This window comes from Trichosurus vulpecula, chromosome 9 (assembly GCF_011100635.1).
Source record: "Trichosurus vulpecula isolate mTriVul1 chromosome 9, mTriVul1.pri, whole genome shotgun sequence".
Classification (NCBI taxonomy): Eukaryota; Metazoa; Chordata; class Mammalia; order Diprotodontia; family Phalangeridae; genus Trichosurus; species Trichosurus vulpecula.
The window spans coordinates 132,024,205-132,045,634 of record NC_050581.1 but is presented as its reverse complement, the minus strand read 5'-3'; the positions used below and the strand labels follow the sequence as shown (position 1 = coordinate 132,045,634).

General features: G+C 40.0%; 1 protein-coding gene across 5 annotated transcripts in view; it reads left to right on the top strand.

Moving 5' to 3' along the window:
• GRB10 (growth factor receptor bound protein 10) overlaps positions 1 to 21,430 on the top strand; it is a 278,478-nt gene that overhangs the window by 197,882 nt on the left and 59,166 nt on the right. The window contains exon 1 of one of the 5 annotated variants that reach the window (XM_036737463.1): positions 17,914 to 18,009. The exons of the other annotated variants lie outside the window; for them this stretch is intronic. Within the exon in view, the coding sequence (XP_036593358.1) occupies positions 18,004 to 18,009 (6 nt within the window). The 5' untranslated portion in view covers positions 17,914 to 18,003. Of the gene's footprint in view, positions 1 to 17,913; positions 18,010 to 21,430 lie in introns of those variants that run through there. 5 annotated transcript variants of the gene reach the window in all.

Below are 21,430 nucleotides of genomic sequence, written 5' to 3'. Positions count from 1 at the left end.
GAGTCTTCTCCATGTTCAACTTCCCCAGTACTGCCATCTTTTTATCACGGTAACTTGACACACTCTGGTTTGTTCACGTCTTTCTTAAAATGTTGCACCCACAACTGAACACAATTCCTCAGATGTTGCCTGAACAGAGAAGAGCACAATGGAACTTCTCTCTCCAACATAGCTGAGCATTCAGAATTAAAATTCTTGAAGTTCAATAGGAATAGAATATGGACTACCAGCAGGAAGGGAAAACTAAAACATCCATTTGGTCAGGGCTGCTTTTATTTTTCATTTACCTTCAGCATTTAATAAAATGAAGCCAAAAACTATGATAGTCTCCATGTGAGTACTCTTTCCATTGATCCATAAATTCTAGTTTTAAAAATTGGTTCAGGCAAAAACATTCATCATACGGGGGCCAATTTAATGATCCTCCCTGAAATGAGCTAGATTGACCCTCAGACTACAGTGCATGACCAAATCCATACTTAACAGCCTTTCCGTTTGGTAGGAGCTCTTAGCTTGTGCGCTGCAGAAAGTCATTGTTTTACAGTCCACTTTGGTGGTTGTATTTTTATTCATTAATTTTCCAAGAATTGGTGGGTATTCAGTAAATGCCAGTAGCTTTTTATAACCTCTTGGACCAAATAAAAAATCCTCTGGCTCTGGCCCCTTCCTACCTTTCCAGTCGTCTTACACCCTAACTCCCCTTCACGTACTCTATAACCCAGTGACATAGGCTTCTTTGCTGTTCCTGGCACACGGGACCAATCTGGAACCTTTTCATCAGCTGTTCCCCATACCTGAAATGCTCTCCTTTCTCATTTCCACCCCTTCCACACAACTTGGAACCTTTTCACTGACTTGTCCCCTATGCCTCCATCCCTCTCCCTCATCTCTTCCTCCTAGCTTTCCTGGTATTCAGGTCTCAACTGAAGTCCCCCTTCTTCTTGCAGAAGCAGGAAACCTTTCCCCATCCTCCCTAATCTTAATGCCTTCACTTTGAGACTATCCCTAATTTACCTTGTTATTACATAGCTGTTTGCATATTGTCTCCCCCATTCAACTAGGAGCTTCTTGAGAGTAAGCATTAGAAATTTTTTTTCTCTTCCTTAAGATCGCTAGTACTTATCATAGTACCTGCCATATAGTAGGCACTTAAATCCTAGTTGATTTGACTGACTGAACAACATTTTCTTGAATACTCATGGATCTGTGATCTCACTGATACTGGTGTTCCCTCACATGATGCAGATTGCATCAACTTGTATATCCTCTGTGATTCTTGTTCATGAACTTCCTCCCCCTATCTTCCCCCGGATTTATCACAAAGTGATACCAGTGTGCTGAGGATAAGCACACTGAAGCAACTAGGCGGTATCGCGTATAGAAGGCTAGACTTAGGAAGACCTGACTTCTAAACCCTCCTCAAACACTTAACTAGCTTTATAACCCTGGTTAAAGTCACTTAACCTCACTCGGACTCAATTTACCTTTAAGATTTGCAAAGTGCTTCATAAAGGGCTCCTCCTTATGATCCTCATTCTAAGGATAAGCAAACTGAAACAGGTGAGGGTAAGTGATTTTCCCAGGATCACATAGCTAGTAAGTGTCTGCCACTGGATTTGGACTCAGGTTTTCCTGATTCCAGGTCCCATGCTCCCAGCTGCCACTAAGTGTGTACTGTGGGTCAGGCACTGAGGATACAGAGATTTAAAAAAAAAGAAACAATCCCTCATGCAAAGATAAAAATGAAAGTGGCTCTGCGCCCTAGGAACCATCATCCTATTGGGGGAAGACCTATGTGAATATCTAAGTGTATACAATGTATACAAGGTAATTTGTTAGGGTAGTTTATTAAGGAGGGTAGAAACATGGTCAGATGTGCACTTCAGGAAAATCACTTTGGCATTTTTATGAAGGATGATGAAGATTTGAGGGAGGGAGACCAATGGGAAGTTGCCGTAATTCAGGGGAAAGGTGAGTGAGGGTGAGAGGACAGGTGATACGTACCAACGGTAATGTCTGTTTGTTTGAAGAAAAGATACTGGATGGGAGATGTGCTGTACAGTAGAAATAGAACTGAGAAAACTGGGCATGTATGTGGGGTGAGGGAGAATGCAAAATCTAGGATGATTCTAAAATTAAAAACCTGGGTGACCCACAGAATGGCAGGGCCTTTGACCTAAAATAAAGAAGTTTGGAAGATGGGTGGGTCTGGGAGGCGAGTTCTATTTTAGGCATATTGAGTTTGAGAGGTCCCATTCCCAGATACTCAAGCAATACACAAGCCTCAGCCTCTCCCAGTTGTAGGTGTTACAGGTACATGCCACCACACACGATCTGTTTCAAGTTTAAAAAAAAGGAATTTTGGTTTTGTTTTTTTAAATTTTTTGGTGAGCACATCCGTGTGCCAAGTACTCACAGGCACTCAGATTTATATAGTGCGTCAGGGTTTACAAAGTATTTTCCTCACAACAACAGCCTTAGCCAGTGAGATGGAATTTCCTTCTTTGAATCTGGAAAACTCTTTTCTCTGTCGAGGTTCATTCCATTTAGGTATCACTTCCTCCAAGAAGTCTCCCTTCCCAGGTTCCCTCAGGTGAAAATGTTCTTTTCCTCTTCAGATTTTCCTTGAGTAATTTGTCTGGCTTTGTCTTCTTATTATATGTTGTAATCTCCTCACTTTTGCAAGCTATATGGCATTTTTGATCATTGCTTTCCTAACCAAAATACCCGTCTTCTGGCCACATCGTCTACTATAACATAAGCTCTTTAAGGGCAGGAACTGACTTTGCTTTAGTATTTGTGCATCCTGGAGGCTTATCACTGTGTTTTGCCCGTAGTTAGCACTTGGTAAATGCTTTACTATTCACAATAAGTTGTTCCTAATTAAATGACAGTTTATCTTTTGCTATCCCTGGTCTGGTTTAAAGCTTTTTATTCCTTGGAAAGGAAGAGAACCTTTGTTTGAATCCTAGCTGGGCTTCTTTCTACCTTTCACCTTGGTCAAGAGGATTCGTTTCTCTGGGTGTCAGTTTCTGTAAAATAGGAGCTTTGAACTTGATGGTCTTTGGGGTTCCTTCTGGGTCTAAGTCATTGTTTCTAAGTCTTAGAGGCAGAATTAAAACCTAGGTCTTCTGTCTCCAGATCCACTGCTCAGCCCTGGATACCCTTTCCACCAATCAGGTATCCAGCCAATCAGAAAACAGTTGTTGGCCAGACCTGGGGCGGTGCCAGCAAATCACAGTAGGCCCCACCTGAAGTCAGTGTCCAACTGTGGAGCCCACCCTTTTCTCTCTATAGTTTCCATTCCACTACACCCTGTGGTCCCACAGGTCTGAGTGGCTGGGAGAGCATGCAGCCATTCAACCTGCCGACTTCTAGAGGCGACCTGAAGTCCTGGTGACCTGGAGAAGACCTGAAAGTTGTGAGGATTTGATAGGCCTTCTGCAGACCGGTCACTGCGCCTGGCCACCCTGGGATCTGCCTCCTCGTTGGGTTCCTCTATGGGGCCTGTTCTTTCTACCCACAAAGGGAAAACCACCCCTACCTCCTTGCGTGGGGTAAGGGATGGGTTGCTAGAAGGTGTTTAATGGTGTTGGGGGTGGGGGAGAGTGGTGGTGATTAAAGGAGTTAAGATTGCTAGTATAGAAAGATTGTTATCTAGGCTTTGGGCAGTATATATTAGAAACTTTGATCATCCAAATTCTAGTTGACCACTAATATAAACTTTTTAAAAAAAATTTTTGTACTAATATTTGTTCTAGTAATCATGTATAAACTTTTGGCCTTAACATATGATTCGGTTGAGGGATACCGTACCTGAAATAATATAAATTTAATCATAAGATTAAATTGCATCATACTTTCCCCACCCTCTTCTCTTCATATTTTTGTTCTCCAAGAGGAGTCTTGCTCTAGAGTATGGAAGTATCCCTATGTGAATAGAACGTTAGCCTGGCAAATCCCTGCCTACCAAGTTGCAAAGGCTTTGCTGGGGTTGGGGGGTGCTATGGGGAGGACTGTGTTTCAGTTATCCAAGAACGAATTTAGTGAAGTGTAAGAAGACATGGTATTGTGTAGGATTTGTAGGATTTTTTTGGCCATAGCAAATCATAAAACCATGGTATAATAATAATAATATCGAGCATTTCTATAATGATTTAAAGTTTACAGTGTTTGATCTCATAATCTTCACAAAGATCCTGTAAGGGATGTGCTATTTTTATTCCCCAATTTATCTGTAGGCAAACTGAGACTCAGAGGTGAAACAACTTGGTCAGGGGTCACACAGTCTGAGTCAAGATTTGAACTAAGGTCTTCAGGTCAAACGATGGATTGATTCGCTGCTGTTCAATCCAATACTCCATCTCTTCTGTCTGTATTAAAGCATAAGGGATTTGTGGTCTGAGTTGGTAGGAGACCCAAGATGGCAAAATCTAGCATTTTTGTATGAATTATCAAAGTTGGGATAATTGAGAACACTTATCCCCCTAGTTGGTTTAATGGCATCCTTGCCAAACTTAATCTTGTAGATTTTCACCCCCATTTTACAAATGACAAATTAGATCTGTATCTGAAAAGTATCCTTTCCTCCAGTAATGCTTTGGATTCCTTAAAGATGGTGCATGGACAGAGAAAAGTGAATCCTAGATTTAGGAAAGAGAAAAATGAGGGGCAAAGGAGTATTGCCTTCTGCTGTCCCTTCTCCCTTTCCTGCCTTCCCTCTCCTCCTTCCCTACAGCCAGCAGCCAGCTATGCCCTTCATTTAACCCTTTGTCTTCACTGGGAAAAACAAAATGTGTGCTTTTTGTGGTAACAGTGAAGGAATTATTTAGGGGAGACCTTTTACTTTCTTTTCTACTAGAAATGTTTATAGCAGAGAAATATTTAAGGGGAGGAAGTAAGAAAATATTTAAGGGAAGAAAATTTTAAAAATTTAAAGGAAGAAAACGAACTGTCTTGATGATAGAAGATGGCTAGAGGGTTGGAGGGGAAAAGGACTCTAATATAATAAGATTAACTTAAAGCCTCTTCTCTGTGAAGTTGCTTTTTAGATAACAAATCATAAAGGCTGGGATACTATTAGCTCATTTTTTTCTCTGGATGGGGTATGAAATTAATTGGACTTCTTTATTAGTGTGTGTGGTTAGTGAACACACAGAGTGTTCTTTTTCAAATTGAGTCATCTTTTGGGACTGAGAACTTGGGGCCACACTGTCCCTGCATGAATTGTTTAACTATTTAGTGAATTTGGAGAAGTGGGAAAAGGAACTTTTTGACGTCTAGAGGAAGGATTGGAACTTCTGGGAAACCCCAGTTATAGCCATGCAGACCCAGTACACCTGGGACCTAGCCTGGTCCTTTTAGGTAGTAGATATGTGTTCAAGGCACTCCACAATAATGCACCATTGCTTCCCTAGTTTTTAGCTGTAACATGTTTTGGAACTCTTTAGAGAATGCTGGAATCTTGTAAAAGCCGAGATGGCTATTAGCATTCTCAGGATCACATAATATTAGAGCTAGAAGACCTCTTAGACATCATCCAATCCAATAACATCCACCCTACCTGACACACCCATTTTACAGATATGGACTTTGAGTCCCTTGAAAATCAAGTGATTTGTCCAAAGGCACAGAGCAAGTAAATAGCAGAGCTGGAACTTAAACCTGGGTTTTCTGTCCAGTGCTTCTCCTTATACATTTTTCCAAAAATATTATATGACTATTCAGAATATACTTTTCTCCATTTTCTCTTATTCCTGCTTACCCTGCCATCAACATGCTTTTATTTGTCCAGGTAAAAAAAATATTGGTGACCATCTTACCTAGATGGAGAATCCTGTTATTCTATATCTTAACTGCAGACTCATGGGCTGCATAGAGCATGAGCCAAAGAAATCCATAAAAGTACTCCTTCTAGTATATTTTCACTTTTTGTGGGAACTTAACTCAAACTCTTATTTCATTTTGCAAAGAGGGAATAACCTGTTATTGGCCCTAATCACCTTTCGTAGTTTTTCCATGTAGAAACTTATATATTAAAGCCTTGCTTAACTAGCCTATTTAGGAAATAGGGCATTCTGTGTAAACTTGGTTAACTCAGGATATTAAAAAAAATACCCAGCCCTTTGTGCTTCAACCCTTGTTAAAAATCTTTATAAATTATATCAACCTATTGTTCTGCTTCTTATGGGAAACACAATTGAATATTCCATTGATCACCCTCAGGAGCAGATTTGATGACCCCTTCCTAAGTCCCAGAGACAGATCAAGGTCCTATAAACTACCCTGCCTATTCCATAAGGGGCACCTTGGTGGAGGGAGGGGTCCTACCCCTGTCGCCTCAAACCAGATGTAACCCTTCCACCTTTCTGTTCCTGGCCTGTTCTCTTATGTAATTCTTTTTTTTTTTCACAATCTCAGGCCACAATTTTGAGATTTTCCACTCTATTTCCTAAAAGTAGATATAAAGTAAAAGTAAATATAAAAAAATAAAAATAAATCCCAACCCCCCTTCCATAAATATCTGTGCATTGGGTATATGTGTATGCTTCTGCATACATGTTTATAGATGTTTATTAATAAAAGTAGTAACTATTCCTTATTAATGGAGGGTTCTGGCTAATGCAAGTTTTGCAATATTATTTTGCTTAAGTATTCCCCATCATAATAACTGGAATTCCTTACTGCCTTCTGTTTTGGAAAAGTTATCACAGTTGTCAATTAATTCTCTTCTTTCTCCATTCAACTTAAGAGGCAAAGAAGAGAGAGGTTAAATATCTTGGTTTGCCAAATATAAGCCATCATCAGATTTGGAGCCACCTGCTCCTTTTAAAGTAGTTGTTTTAAAATAAGCTTTAAGCCCCCACTTAACTGTGGAACTCAGCCTGGCAGCCAGCTAGCCGGCTGCCCGTTCAGGGCCCCTGATGAGACTGGTGTTCCATTCAGCTATCCCCTCCTCCACTCTCCCACTCAGACTCTTCCTTGACACCATTGTGTTCACATCCAAAATCACATCTTGTGTTTGATTGTGTAAATGTAGGGGAAATAGTAAAGTTTAAATTCGGGGGATGAATGGATTCATAGAAAAATGTTAATAAGATTTATACACACACACACACACACACACACACACACACATAGAGTTAACGTGTCTAATTCTAAAACAATAGAAACCATTTTAAGAAGCTTGTTATTTATACTCTGCTGATTCTAATGCTACAAAATTTGTAATTGAAGCAATCCACTGCTTTTCCATACTTCTTCAAAAAGAAAACCCATTTAAGAAGAAACTATTTAAATTTTCTCCTTTTACTTATCTCTGCTTCTTTTATGAGCACACTTTATTCTCTTTCTAAATCCTTCTACGAGATATAAAATTTCTGAAAAATTTAGAAAATTTGGAGGAGTGGGAATTTTTTTTGCTTGTTTTTTCCCTTCCCTTTGGAAGTTATGGGAAAATTGAAACACTTTTTTGAAGCTTCCTTCACGCATCTCAGATTAGCTTTGTGAGTCTGGGAACACAAGAAAGTATTCTATATATCTTGCATGTTTTTATAATAATACTGTATTCATAATTTATTCAGATTGTTATTTCATATCTACTAACTGAATGTGTAGGTAGTCCTTGATTTTATGGGTGTGTTATGCTACAAAAGGTTAGTGTTAGAAACGATAGGTGTATCACAATTTGGAATGCTAGGAACACATTTTCTTCTGTTGCAACCCTCATCCCTGGAACAAATATACAGCCCGCTCATGACTGTTATGGTCAGAAGTAGGAACTTCAAATTGAAGAGGAAATGGATGTGGTGGGAGCATCAGCAGGGAGTTTGTTTGGGGCAGTGGCTGGCAGGTAGAGGGATTCTCATAAGGATAAGGGGAGACACAAAGATGAACACTCTCAAAGGGGATAAATAAGGATGAGCAATAGAAGCTGATAATTTCCGGGAGGTACCGATGATGGGGAGAGGTTAGCATTGGGAGCAACAGTGAATCCCTAGTTGGCTTGGGCTATTCTTGGACTGTTGTCATTGTCTTGTGGGACAGATGAGAGAAATTAGGAGGTTGGCATCTCGAAAATTGTTGTACAGCAGCTGTGTGTCAAGTGGAATTGGGTGGGAGGGGGATTTCTAGCTGTGATAGAGGGTAGTGTGTCCTTAGTTTTAGTGGCGGCGGGGAGAAAAAGAACGATTACACTAGCCAAGGTAGGGAGTAAGTAGTGGAGCAAGAAGTCGTCAGTAAAAGTCTGTTCTTCATTTGGATGTTTTCAGTTTGGCGACTGCTTCTATTTCTAAACAGGTAGTTAGGTGGTGCAGTGGATAGAACACCAGACCTGAAGTCAGGAACACTCATCTTCCTGAATTCAAATCTGGCCTTGTGGCTTGTATGACCATGGGCAACTTTGTTTGCCTCGGTTTCCTCATTTGTAAAATGAGGTGGAGAAGGAAGTAGAAAACCACTCCAGTATCTCTGCCAAGGATATCCCAAATGGGGGTCACAAAGAGTGGGACACAAGTGAACAATAGCAAAAAGTATTTCTAAACATTTTCCATTTTTATTACAAATGAAAATTATTGATGTTCTGAGTTTTAAGGAATCATTTTCTTACTGTTTTGGTGGTAGGGTTTTTGTTTTCGGGTTTTTTGGGGTGGGTGGGTGGGTGCTAAAGAAACTCAATGTTACAATAAAAGTTGTGGTGTTTTCTGGACTTCACATCTTCTACTGTGTAGTAGTAGTAGTAACATAGATATGTGTGTGTATATACACACATATACACACATGTACATGAGAGAGAGAGAGAGTGTGTGTGTGTGTGTGTGTGTATGTGTGTGTGTGTATTGCTTACTATGTGCCAGACACCATGCTAAGTGCCTTACACATATTATCTCATTTGATCCTTACAACAGCCCTAGGAGGCAGGTGAGCTTATTATCCTCCTGTTGCAGAAGAGGAAAATGAAGCAAACAGGTTAAAGGACTTCCCAGGATCAGACAGCTAGTAAGTGTATCCAGTGTTAAGAAGAACTAAAGAGAGAACCATATAGTGTGGTCCACCATGGTGGACCACATATTTCTATCCCACGAACCTTTGTCTTAGTCTTCTTTTCTGAGTTGCCACTATCAGCAGTTTCTCCTGCTGCTTCTTTTGTCGTCTCACTTTTAATCATCTTTTGAAAATTATTACCCAAATAAAGCAAGACTCTCTCCCCCTTTTTATTCACTTATTAATTTCCTTTATGATTTGGATAGAAGTACTTCCAAAAAAAGAAATGTTTCCTTCTTATGTTAAAGAAGAGCCCGGCAGGAAGGGGAATTAGAAGCTCCGTCTGTCACGCCAAGGTCTTGGCCACTGCATTGCAGAAAGGATGCACTTGGCAGGATCCCAGACCTCATTCCTACGCTGAACATGAGCAGATGTTCTCTATTTATTCTGCAGCTTTTGAAAGTAGCCCTGTGATATCAAGTTCTACTTATTTTGTAATCCGCCAAATGTAGTAGCCATATTCTCTCTCATCACTTACCTTTCTGCCTTTGAATCTGGTCTCCTGAGATAATAGTTTCTCTACCCTGAATTGGATGACAGAATTCTTCCTTTTTCTTAGCAAATTGTCTTATTAGAGATACACTTTGTTGTTTTATTTTTTTTAAGTTGCTATATCTGAGCCATTGGCCAAGGAACATCTAGCCAAAATTAATTAATTCCAATACAGTATTGCTAATGATGTTAGAATCTTGAGAAAGTGCTACATTTGAAATCAGAAGAATTTCTAAAATTTTTGGAAAAAATTGGCATTTCCTTCCTCCTCCCACCCTCTTTCCTATCTTTCATGCATTCACTCATATTTCTATACCTTCCCTACTTAAAACTAATTTCCTGCTTTCTTTCCTTCCATTGTGAATATGGTCCCAGGTGGGAGGCACGATTAAAAATAGACACCCGCACACCAACGAGAAAAAAATAGACAGACAAATGCCACTATCCTGGGGATGGACTGAGGAAAAATATTCTCCCTCCCTTTTTCTGCCTGTCCTGTCACACACACTGATGACAACTTTCCCCAAGCAAATATACTGAAGAATAGAACTCTGTCAATGCCTTTTTAGACAAATTTCCATTTTTTTTCCATATTAGCTCAAGGTCAGAGTTCAGAGGAACAGCCAAATTGTCTGGATCTCCATCTCCCAGCTTGGTTTACACAGTGACAAGTCACCCTCTTCTCCTTGACCAACATTTAGAAAACTAAAACATGTTTTCATCCATACAGATTTTTCGACTTGTGTGTTTCTGCAGAGATGGAAGTGCATCTGAAGAAATTTAACTCATAAGAAAATGATTAAATGGCAAACAAGGTTCTTGTCAATAGAAAAACCAGAGACCTCAAGCAAAGATGAGATTATCCATCATAATCCTGACCTTTTCACAGGCCATCAACTATGTTGGTGTCTTTGCTAACTTTTGTTCACGTAACTATTTCATATGGTTTTCAAGCAGCTATGGTATTTAGGAAAATCCATATTTGAGATTGCCTTATATCCGTAAGTTTCATAGTTTTAATAGAATGTAGTGCTGAAAGGGATCTAATCCAAATCCCTTATTTCTGAAAACTGAGTCATTAAGAGGTTGAGATTTGATCAGGGTCATTGTGCCAGTAAACTAGTATGTGAATCTGTCTCTTCCCACTGTGAATCCTATATTTTCTTTCTTTTACTTTTTTTTTTTTAAATTCTGAACTTAGACACTCAGAGAGAGAATGTCCATTTATACAGACTACAACCCCGCCCCCCCAAAAAAAGGTGAATAGAAAATCACATCTTCATTTCATACTGCTTATTTTTTTAAACAGTATATAATACATTCTACACGTTACTTTCAAAACTGTCCTGCTTGTCTTTGCTTCCTTATGAACTTCCTTTTGTACTCCTCTCTGTGTTTTTAAAATGTTTAAATTGGCATACATATACATATATATATGTATATGTATGTATGTATGTATGTATAATTGTATCCTCTATCTAAAGGTGAGTGGAACACACCAGTGTAAACTTGAGCTACCAACAGAAAGAAAAATATACACAACAACAACCACTTTGAAACTTGGCAGTTCCTAAGTGAGCTAAGCATGTAATATTTCCATAATTTCAATAGGCAAAGGGTAAGAAAACTGCTTACAGAGCCCATGTGTAGCATCGTTGGCACATCTGCTAAGTGAATTCATCTCTTCAATGCATAGGCCCAATGTTGATAATTTTGATTGATCAAGGGGAACAAATCCTAAGGCTTTACTCTTTTAAACTCTAAAAAAAACACCATGAAAGGTCTCTGAGTAGATCAAATATTAAGAAATTGAGTTTTCTCCCATGTAATACCAGGCTCTTAATTTTGATTTTGACTAGACTTAGAATTTAATTTATGTCCACTTATACTTCAGGAATACATGCAAAAAAAGGTCTCGTTGTCATTAAATATTCCCTAAGCTAAGCGTAAAGTGTTGAGTGCCCTTGTGGTTTGTTTAGTTTGATGGGGCAGTCACCCTTGGAGTTTTGATAAATTGGCTTAATAGACAATAGGAGGGTTTGTATTACTAAAGCTTTGCCTATTCAAGATATATCACTGAAAAATCCTGGTTAAACCAGCTCTGTGTGTGGTCTTCAACTCTCTTTGTCCTCGGGTGGAAATATAATATGACTTAGGAGAAAAATAGATTACTTTTCTTTTTTCTTGTAGGGAATTATGTGATTGAAATGTAGTCTTGGTTTTTTAAAGCTTTATCATTTCCCCCTTTCTGTGAAATGAAACTATCAAGTACAAAATCTCTCCCTAAACCTCCCAAATGCTTTATAAGCAATAATGATGGATGTCTGCCATAATTAAGAGGTTAGCACAGGGCAACAGTAAAAAGCTTGGTTCAACACTCTTTTCTACTGATGAGTTTTAATTTCAGTCTTGTTGGAGTATGGTATAAAAATTCAGTTAGCTTCCTTCTGGTCGGTCGGTCAGCTTACTCAGACAGGAAAGAGGTTTCTGAAATCTCTTTAGATCTCCTTTTAAAAGTAGAAAGAACACTATCTATAAGGTCTATGACACCTATCTCCCCATTAAGAAAAGGATGTGTACACATGCCACCGATGACATTTTTATGGTGTGATGGCAAAACTTAGCTAATACAATAATTGATACTTCTAAGTCTCAGCTGTGGTTGGAGAATGTGGGAGCAACAGGGTCGGCCATTTTTCTCTGACTTCCATGTCAAGAGCCATGCCGTATGCAATGCGCCATCCTATCTCATCGTGGCCAGAGAGAGCCTCGGTTTCCAGCAGCTTTGAAACATTGCGCTATTTATCTCTTATCAGAATGCAGCAGTGGCAAATGCTCAGCAAGTTACTTCAGCTCTGTTTGCCTCAGCTTTTTTATATGTAAAATGGAGATTATAATAGCAGATACTTCCCTGGCTTGTTGCCCTTGCTGAGGCCCATGGCCATGGGGTATTGGATGGCCATGGCCATGGCGGTGCTACTGTAGCCCCAGTGGCAGCCACAGCCTATCTTTCTTATTCTTTAGATCCTGGGTAAATATTACTGATGTAGGCATTATTCCATGTGTCTGATATGCTATTTCTTTTCCATAAATCTTTCAGCCTCTTCTTGGTGCTCTCCCTCCTTCATATCATCTTCCATTTTAATGTAACTGATAATTCACAGTACAAAATGCTTGTCTTATACATTTAATGTTTCATTATTTCAGAGAACTAGTGATTTTATTGGTATGGGTATGCTCTTCCTCCAGTGAGTAGGTCACATCTGTTCTGTGCCTTAGAGAGTCTCTGCAAATTTCTATAACTGAAAAATTCATCCTACAATTTAAGCTTTGGTACTGGAGTTTACCGAACTAAGCTAGGCTGGTGCTTGTCTAGGGCCCGTATTTTGAAGCTTTTTCAGCTTGGTAACAAAAACAACAAGCATTTATTAAGCCTTTACTGTGTGCCCAGAACTATGATGAGCACTAGGGATACAAAGAAAGGCAAAAACATGATCTCTGTCTTCAAGGAATTCAACTTTTAATGGGAGAGACAATAGGAAAACAACTGTTAATGTAAGGTAATGTACCTTGTATGTACACACACACACACACACACACACACACACACACACACACACACCCCTCAGAAGAAAGGCACTACCATTAAGAAAGACCAGGAAAGGTCTCCTGCAGAAGGTGCGATTTGAGCCAACTCTTGAAGGAAACCAGACCGGCCAAGAGGTAGAGATGAGGAAGAAGAGTGTTCTGGTAATGGGAAACAGCAAATATAAGGGCACAAAGTTGGGGATGGATTGTCTGATGGAAAGAAAAGCAAAAATGGCCCACATCACTAGAATCTACTTGACAGTCAAAACTTGACTTTTCATGCTATAATGAATCTTGGTGCAGGTACCAGAGACTAGTTTTGATTACAGTTATTTATATCTCCAACAACTCCTGAACTAGATTGTGACAGCAGGGACTGTATCACTTATTTTCATATCTGTTCACTGCCATGAACCTAGTACAATGCAATACATATTAGACAATTAAATATATCAAATGAATGAATGAATATTGAATGATGGCACTTAGCCAATAGCATTTTCTTTCTAGTCCAGAACCAGGAACCTGAGATGTCATTGATATAGGGAATACTAATATAGATTATTAACTGTTGTGTAATTTGTCATCTTGAAGTTGCCTGGGCAGTCTGAGGTTAAGTGAGTTGAATTAGGTCACATTGGGAGTGTTTTAGAGTCAGGACTTCAACCAACATTTTCCTAAATCTGAGGCTAGCCATATGATCTTTTATAGGAAACATAGGCAGTAAAGTTTTCCATGTTGTCAGGAAATCTTGTCACCATTTAAACTAAGGCTGTTGCTTTTCAGAGACCCTGCCACTTCATTCTCATGTCATTTACCTTCTCTTTCTTATGAATATATTTTTTAAGAAGAGGGAAATTCTTCATAATTCTGTTCCTCCAAAGTTTTGTCAGCTTCGTTCCGCAGAAGATTCAGACTCAGAATGCTTGGCTAGTAAAGGCCATTCACAAGGAGATGCCAGTTAGATAAGCCAGAACATCAGCAGAGTCCAAAGCCAGTAGATACTTTATCGTCATCATGGGGGAAGTTGGAATGGATATGCCAAAGCTGGGTCAGCAAACCATGGAGTCAGCGGTTCTGGGAATCCAGGGTAGATCAGGGTGAGTCATAGTGTGTGGGCATTGCGGGCTTGCTAAAATGTGCTCATGCACAGCCCTCAGATCTAACTGACCTTTATCTGCATGTATTTTTATGCATGCAACAAGGCATCACAAAAGTTTTCTTCCTGTGTATCAATTTTACAGAAAGTCCAGACTAGTTGACTGTTAACAAATATTGCTTCTTGGCTTCCAGAGGTTTCCACCCATAGTATGGTATGGTGACAGGAGAGAAGGGAAGGGGGTAATGGAAGTCAGTTGGCTGAATCCTGGGCAGTCTCTTGACTGAATCTATGCCCTTGTCTCCCATCTCTCCCACCCTCCCATAGGCGCCACAGTGATCCGTGTCAGTAAAGCCAGGATTTATTTCAGGCTACATTCTCACATCTAGATCATTCTATGCAGTGACACATAGGGCCACAAGCATTCCATTGGACTTGGGATATCCTTTCCAGTAATTCCCAAGCAAGTAGGGTTTTTTGGAGGGGTGAAGACACCTCGGTGGTGAGGACTGGGTCTCCATATTTCATCCAGGTTGGAAGTGCAGTGGCTGCTCCCATGCTCTTCCCACTTTGATCTATTCCCTTTCCAACCTGGGCTGGATCTTTAGGCAGCCTGGGGGATCTTGGGACTGGACACCCAATCAGCTTAGCACATATGCCCCTCCGAACTCCTGAGCTCAAGAGATCCCACCAGCCTCAGCCTCCTCTAGTAGCATTGATTGCAGGAGTAATTCCCAAGAATTTAGATTAACTGGGGAAAGTTTCTGCCATCCCTGAATCAAACAGGAATGGCCAGGGCAAGTTAAAACACTTACAGAGGCCCTGTGGATTTTGCCTCTGGTGCTGGGCTCTGATTCTGACCAGACTCGGGGAAGAGACTGAGCCTTTTCCCTGACCTTCTTCACATCAAGAGCCAATACGCTGTCACAATGCCCTGTCCCATCTTCCATCATGACCAGAGAAAGCATCAATTTCCAGCAGCTTGAACCATTGCACTTTTTATCTCTTATCAGAATGGAGCAGTGGTAACTGCGCAGCCTTTTCCAAACATAAGCTGTCTTGCTGAAGTTCATTTCAATTCTCCAGGCATTGATTAAGTCCTGCCTTATATAGCTAATGCCCTAATACTAGGGAATACAAAGGCACGCATAAGTAAGTACAGATCCATCCTTCTTAAAGAGCAGATATTCTGTTGGGGGAAAGGGGAAGGAGAAGAAGAAGAAACAGCATTTAGGGAGTAAATAAATACAATATGATTTGAGGAAAGGAAACCAACTGTGGAGGGGGGTGTAGATTTAAAAAGGCTCAGAGTTGGATAGAGATTCTAACCTTTTTTTATGGCATGGACCATTCTCAAAATAATGTCTTAGTTGTATAAAATACATAAGAAAACCAATTATATGGAAATAATTTCGTATTTTTCTTCATAAACTTCAGAGAGACACTCATGAAATCTATCTATGGACCTTGCCCCCAGCCCCAGGGAGGGGGGAGGGAGAATGTCCGGAAATCCCAAGAGTTTCCAAGTAGATTTCCTTGGAGGAAATGAAGGATTCTAAGAGACAGAGGAGAACATTCCAGGCATGGGAGAACAGCTCTTAGGAAGGCACAGAGGAAGGAGATGGCATTCCAGGTTAAAGGAGTAGTAGTAAGTAGGGCAGTTTGGCTAGAAGCATTATGTCCCAATGGAGAGAGCCCTCAAGTCGGAGGAAGACAACCTTGGTTCCAATACCAGCCCCATTATTTGCGATGTGCTATCTGCTACTTGTGTGGCCTCAGGCAAGCCCCCTCCAGGCTTTAGTTTCCTGGTTTGTCAAAAGGAGGTAGATTAGCTGTTCTCTAAGGTCTCCCTCCAATTCTAAATCTGATCCTGTGTAAAAGGGAGTGATGAGAAAGAAGTTTGGAAAGTAGGCTCAGAGCCAGAAAGTGAAAGTCTTTAAATACTGAGTTGATAAAAGTTTGTATTTTTTTTTCCCTAGAGGCAGTAGGGAGTTAGTGAAGATTCAGAAACTTAAAAAAGGCAAAATAAATGTCACCTGCTGTTGTCATTAGTCATCTCTCTTTTGGTAATTGCTGTTCATTTAGAGAAGCTCTTTTTAAAAAATTAACCCATTCTTTGTTTTTTTCTACTATGAAAATCCCTCAGGTAATAATTCATCACTGTTTTTATTGAGATTTCCAGTTTTTGACTTTTGTGAATAAAGATCTCATGACTTTACTGTTTGTGCCCTTACAGATCTTTAAAAAAGCAAACAAACAAAAAACAAAACAAAACAAACAAAAAGAACCCAACAGCTTTTTACTTTAAACTGGTTTTCGATTGTTGGGGTTTTGTTTTGTTTTGTTTTGTTTTTTGAAGGGAGAGGGTGGCTCTTCTCCAGTAATACCTAATATATTAATAGCATGTGCCATTCATTCTACAAGTTTTCATTTAGTGGCATTTCATGGAATCCAAATTGTATGTGCCAGATGCATCCAGTTTACCGGCAAAACAATGAGTGAGCAGAGAGAAGTCTCATTGTAGCTAGCCTTCCTTCTGTTCTTGAGAAGTGTTATTTCAAGCTCTGTAAGTCAGGCTGGAATAGTAACCATGGCAGCCAGGAGTTTTTTGAGCCATTGTACATTGGGAGTGTTGATCTTTATATTAGCTTCGCCCCAAGCTACTCCCTCCCCCTGAAAGGACTCCAATAAATTGAATGAGTTAACAGGTTTTGTTTTGTTTTTGTTTTTGCTTTGGAAGTTCACATTAACTTTCTTTCTTCCCACCCATCCCCAATGCCTTTTGAAAGATCTTGGTTCCATCCAAGCATGACAATCGGGGTACTGTTAACAGTGAAAGTAGGGTTATGAGTCAGGAGCAAGTTCTACATTTGTACTGAAGTCTGCCATGATTTATTAGTATTATGTATATGCATAAGCCAGTGTATTTCTTTTAATGGATCTAGATAGGTCAGTTGTCAAGACCTGAAGCTTTACTTTACACTATGAAGTGATTCTTTTCCATCCCTCTTTAAAAACTGTTTATTTTAGGAGAAATGATTATAAAGAATTCTTTAATTGTGGTCGATAATAAAAATAACCGATATTTCTATAGTGCTTTAAGCTTTACAAAGCACTTTGCATGCATTAATTGAGTCTTCACAAGCAACCCTGTGGGGTAGATCCTAAGGTTATTATCCTGTTCATTTTTCAGATGAGGAAATAAAAGCTAAGAAAGGTTTCCCAGGATCCAGAAGCTAGTTAAGTGTCTGAGGCAGAATTTAAACTCTGGTCTTCCCAAGTCAGGTCCATGCACCATGTCTCTGGCATGTAGTGGGAAAATCTCTGAACTTGAAGGTCTAAATGCCTGACTTGTTTCATATATATAGGAGTTATGTTTCTCTAGTCTCTAATCCTCAGTTTCTCCCTCTGTAAAAATGAAGTAGAGGGTAACCATATTTGTGCTACCAGATCATCAGGTTCTTTTAAAGAAAAGACTAAATTTTTAAGGCACTATAGAAATATGCTTTCCCTGTGAAGAATTGAGACCAAGTGATGTCAAAGACCTTTAAAATAGGTGCCTTGTCTCTCTGCTTCAGAGCAGTCACTATCTCAGTAGTGCTGATGATGGCAACCTCCCAGGGATTGCATCATTTTTGATTCAAGAAACTTTAGAGTATATTTACAGAGGCTGTCTGCTAGCAACCAGGCACAGACTAAAGGACAGTTGGATACAGTCACCTTCTGCTTTCAAACCAAGTCTGGAGATCTTGTGACTCTCAGGACTCCTGGGCAGCTGGAGGATGTGGGTAAGAACTGAGCGGTCAATCTCAGGTACTTATTCTTTTCCGAGTCCGGCTGGTCTAAGCTTGCATTTGATGGAACTTCATGTTTTTGCCTGGTCTTCAAGGAGTTAATGCCAGGAGGTGGTGTATCCTTACTTATGTTACTGCATGGGCAAAAGGGCTTTCCACTGTGAGGTTTGCGCTGCTGAGCTCTGATAGAATGTGCCAGGCAGAGCTAGAAAAATCGGCAGTCCCAGCCATGAGCCAATCATTTTTGCTTGGAATGACTTGTTTCTACAGGCAGGAATTCCAGGAAACGAGGAGATAAGTAACACCACTGGGTACTGGACTTGTAGAGAGAATAATTAGTGTTGGTAGGTTTCACTCATCAAGAATTGAGTCTTGTCAGCATTTTTTGCAATTAATCCTTTTAGCTATAGGTTGAAAATCTTACAAAATTAATTATCTTGGGAAAGGATTTACCTCTCCTTCCACCTCCCCCACCCCTGCCTAGGAACCTGTGAGTTTAATGGCATTTGGTAGAAGTTTATTGCTCACTGGAGTCCAGTGGGGAACTTTCAGATGGTAGACAGAAGGGAGTAGATTCTGTAGGCTTTTTTATTTAAGGGTAACAAATTTAATTTAAAAGTCTGTCCATTTAAATACTGAGTAAAACTGAACAAAAATATAACAGGAAGCTATTGAACACTGTCTGCAGTGACATAATATGTCTTCCTACCTACCCCTTCTCTTCCTCATCAATTCTTTGAGAAGTCTTCCTCTTCCTTCATAGTATAGTGAAAAGAACACTGACTGTGGTGTCTGGGGACTTGGGTTTGAAACTTGGGCCTAGCATTTTGTTTACCAGCTTTTTGACCTTGGACAGAATCACTTTTCCTCCCTGTATTCTCATGTGTCAAAGGAGGAGAGGTGAGCTCTGTGTCTAAAGAATATCTTTTATCTCCTCCTTTCCCTCGAAAATGTAAAGAATACTATCTCCCTTCAAACAAATCCTTTTTCTTTTTCCTCTTTCCCAAGACTTCCCTGTCCTCCCCCACCCGACCCCATCTTGCTTCTTGGTGCCTTTCTTTGTCTCCATCAACCTCTCTCCTGCCTACTGAAAAACCTTGCTCACTGCTTCTGCCACCCTAAGTAATATTCAGTTTAAAAACCTGAAACCTTCACTCCTTATGTAACCTGTACTTGTAATCTTTATTCATAAGAAATCACAGGGTGAGGTACACATCATTCGTGTCCTGTATGCTAGTGGAGTGGTTCTTAAGATGTTTTCTGTGATCCTGCAGAAGCTGAAACTACACCCGAATGCTTTCATTCAGTTACCAAAAAGTTATTTTATGTACTTCTGCTTTAGTCTCCAGAATATTAAATATAAAGGAACCATAGCAAGACAGAGACTTGTCAGTCAATCCATTGTCATTTATTAATTGATATTAGATTAACAAAATTAGATTTAATAATTTAGATATTATATTACACTGATATTAGGTACTAGGGATACAGGTAGAAAGAAATGAGATAGCCCCTGCTCTCAAGAAGTTTATATTCTATTTGGGGAAATAGCTTATACATGAATATGTACACAAAATGAATATACAGTAAATTTGGGAGAGTGCCCTCCTGGGCACTTAGCCGCTGGGGGTGAGGAGGAATCGGGAAACGACTCCAGGATCTGTAGTTGGTGGTGCTTGTACAGCTTTAAGAAAATAAGGATTCCTGATTTCCCCATAGGGATTCCAAGGTGAAGTTGAGAGGGCAGCATGTTCCCTTTGTCTCTGGAGCATTTTGATCTGAACTCTTTTGAAAAAGAAGAGAAAGAGATGAATAATGATAGTCTTAATTGGTTTAATTAGTTGTTTGTAGCTTCCTTAGCTTCCTAGAGCTGGGCCTTAGAGAGTAGGGGGAGGTGCTAGGCAGATAGCTTGGGGGTATGATTTCTGTTCCATCCCCCACCCCCACCCCATTTCTTCCCTCTCTCACTGGTTATGGTTAATGTCTATCTTTCTTTAAACAAAGACAAATTTCCTACCATATTTATATATTGGGTTTAAAATACAAGTACCGGAGGGGTTCCTGTATTTCCTAGACTAGTTTTCAGTTCTGGCTTTTTAGGCTTCCTTTCTGTGTGACCCTGGGTAAGTCACTTAACCCTGTTTGCCTCAGTTTCCTCATCTGTAAAATGAGCTGGAGAAGGAAGTGGCAAACCACTCCAGTATCTGCTAAGAAAACCCCAAATGGGGTCTTGAAGAGTTGGATAGGACTGAAAACGGTAAAGTGTAAAAAAGGCTTAGCAGTCACGAATTTCCTGGGGCTGTCTGTCGCTTTGTCTCTCATTCTCAGTTTTCTGTAAAATAAATGGGATGGACTAGATAGGAGTTCTTGACTTTTTTGTGGGTCACAGATCCCATTGGCAGGCTGAGGGGGCCGGTGGACTCCTCAGAATAGTGTTCTAAAGTAATTGAAGCAAATGTTAAATTTCACTTAGAGGGAAGTGAAAATAAAGATGTGAGTTTTCTTGTCATCAAGGTTTGTGTACCCCAGATTGAGAACACTAAGACCTTTCGAGTTTAAAGTCTCAACTCTGTGTTTCATATTATACATTATTGTTCACATCCAGAAACCCATTTGCAAATAACCCAGCTTCCAGACAGGGAGTTTGTGTGCACCCATTTTGTCCAATAAAACACAGCCTTTGAGATTAGGTTGTTACGTCAACTTAAACTAATTCCTCCATGTCATATTTTTTCATTGGAAAATATTGTTGTGCATTATTTTTGATAACAGGAAACTCTCTATCTATGACAGTTGTTTATTTACAGCTCATGTTTAGGGCCAGCTAGGTGGCACTGTGGATAGAGGGCTAGGACTGGAGTCAGGAAGGCTGATCTGGGTTACAATCTGGCCTCAGACACTTATGATTGATTGTCTGACCTTGGGCAAGTCACTGAACCCTGTTGGCCTCAGTTTCCTCATCTGCAAAAATGAACTGTAGAAGGAAATGGCAAATCACTGCAGGATCTTTGCCAAGAAAATCGAAATGAGGTCACAAAGAGTCAGAAATGACTAAACAACAACAAAGAGACGCTATCTCGTCCGATCCCCTCATTCTACAGACAAAGAGACAGAGACAGAGACAGAGAAACGGAGAGATTGTGACTTGTTCAAGATCCTGTAGCTAGCTAACTACACAGCTGGGATTCTAAACCAGGGACTCTGTCTCCAAATCCAACTGGCTTTTTCCACTGTGCCACACTCCCTTTCTTTTTGCTTTTTAGTTCATTTTTAACCCAACATAACCAGGGTAGACTTTCATCCTCCAGATTCACTTGCGTGTTGATCATATAACAGACCAGCATTAGAAATTTTGGCAGCCAGCCTATTGGCGTTAAGACTGAGCCCTAGCCCTAATTCTCAGTTCCTGCCCCAG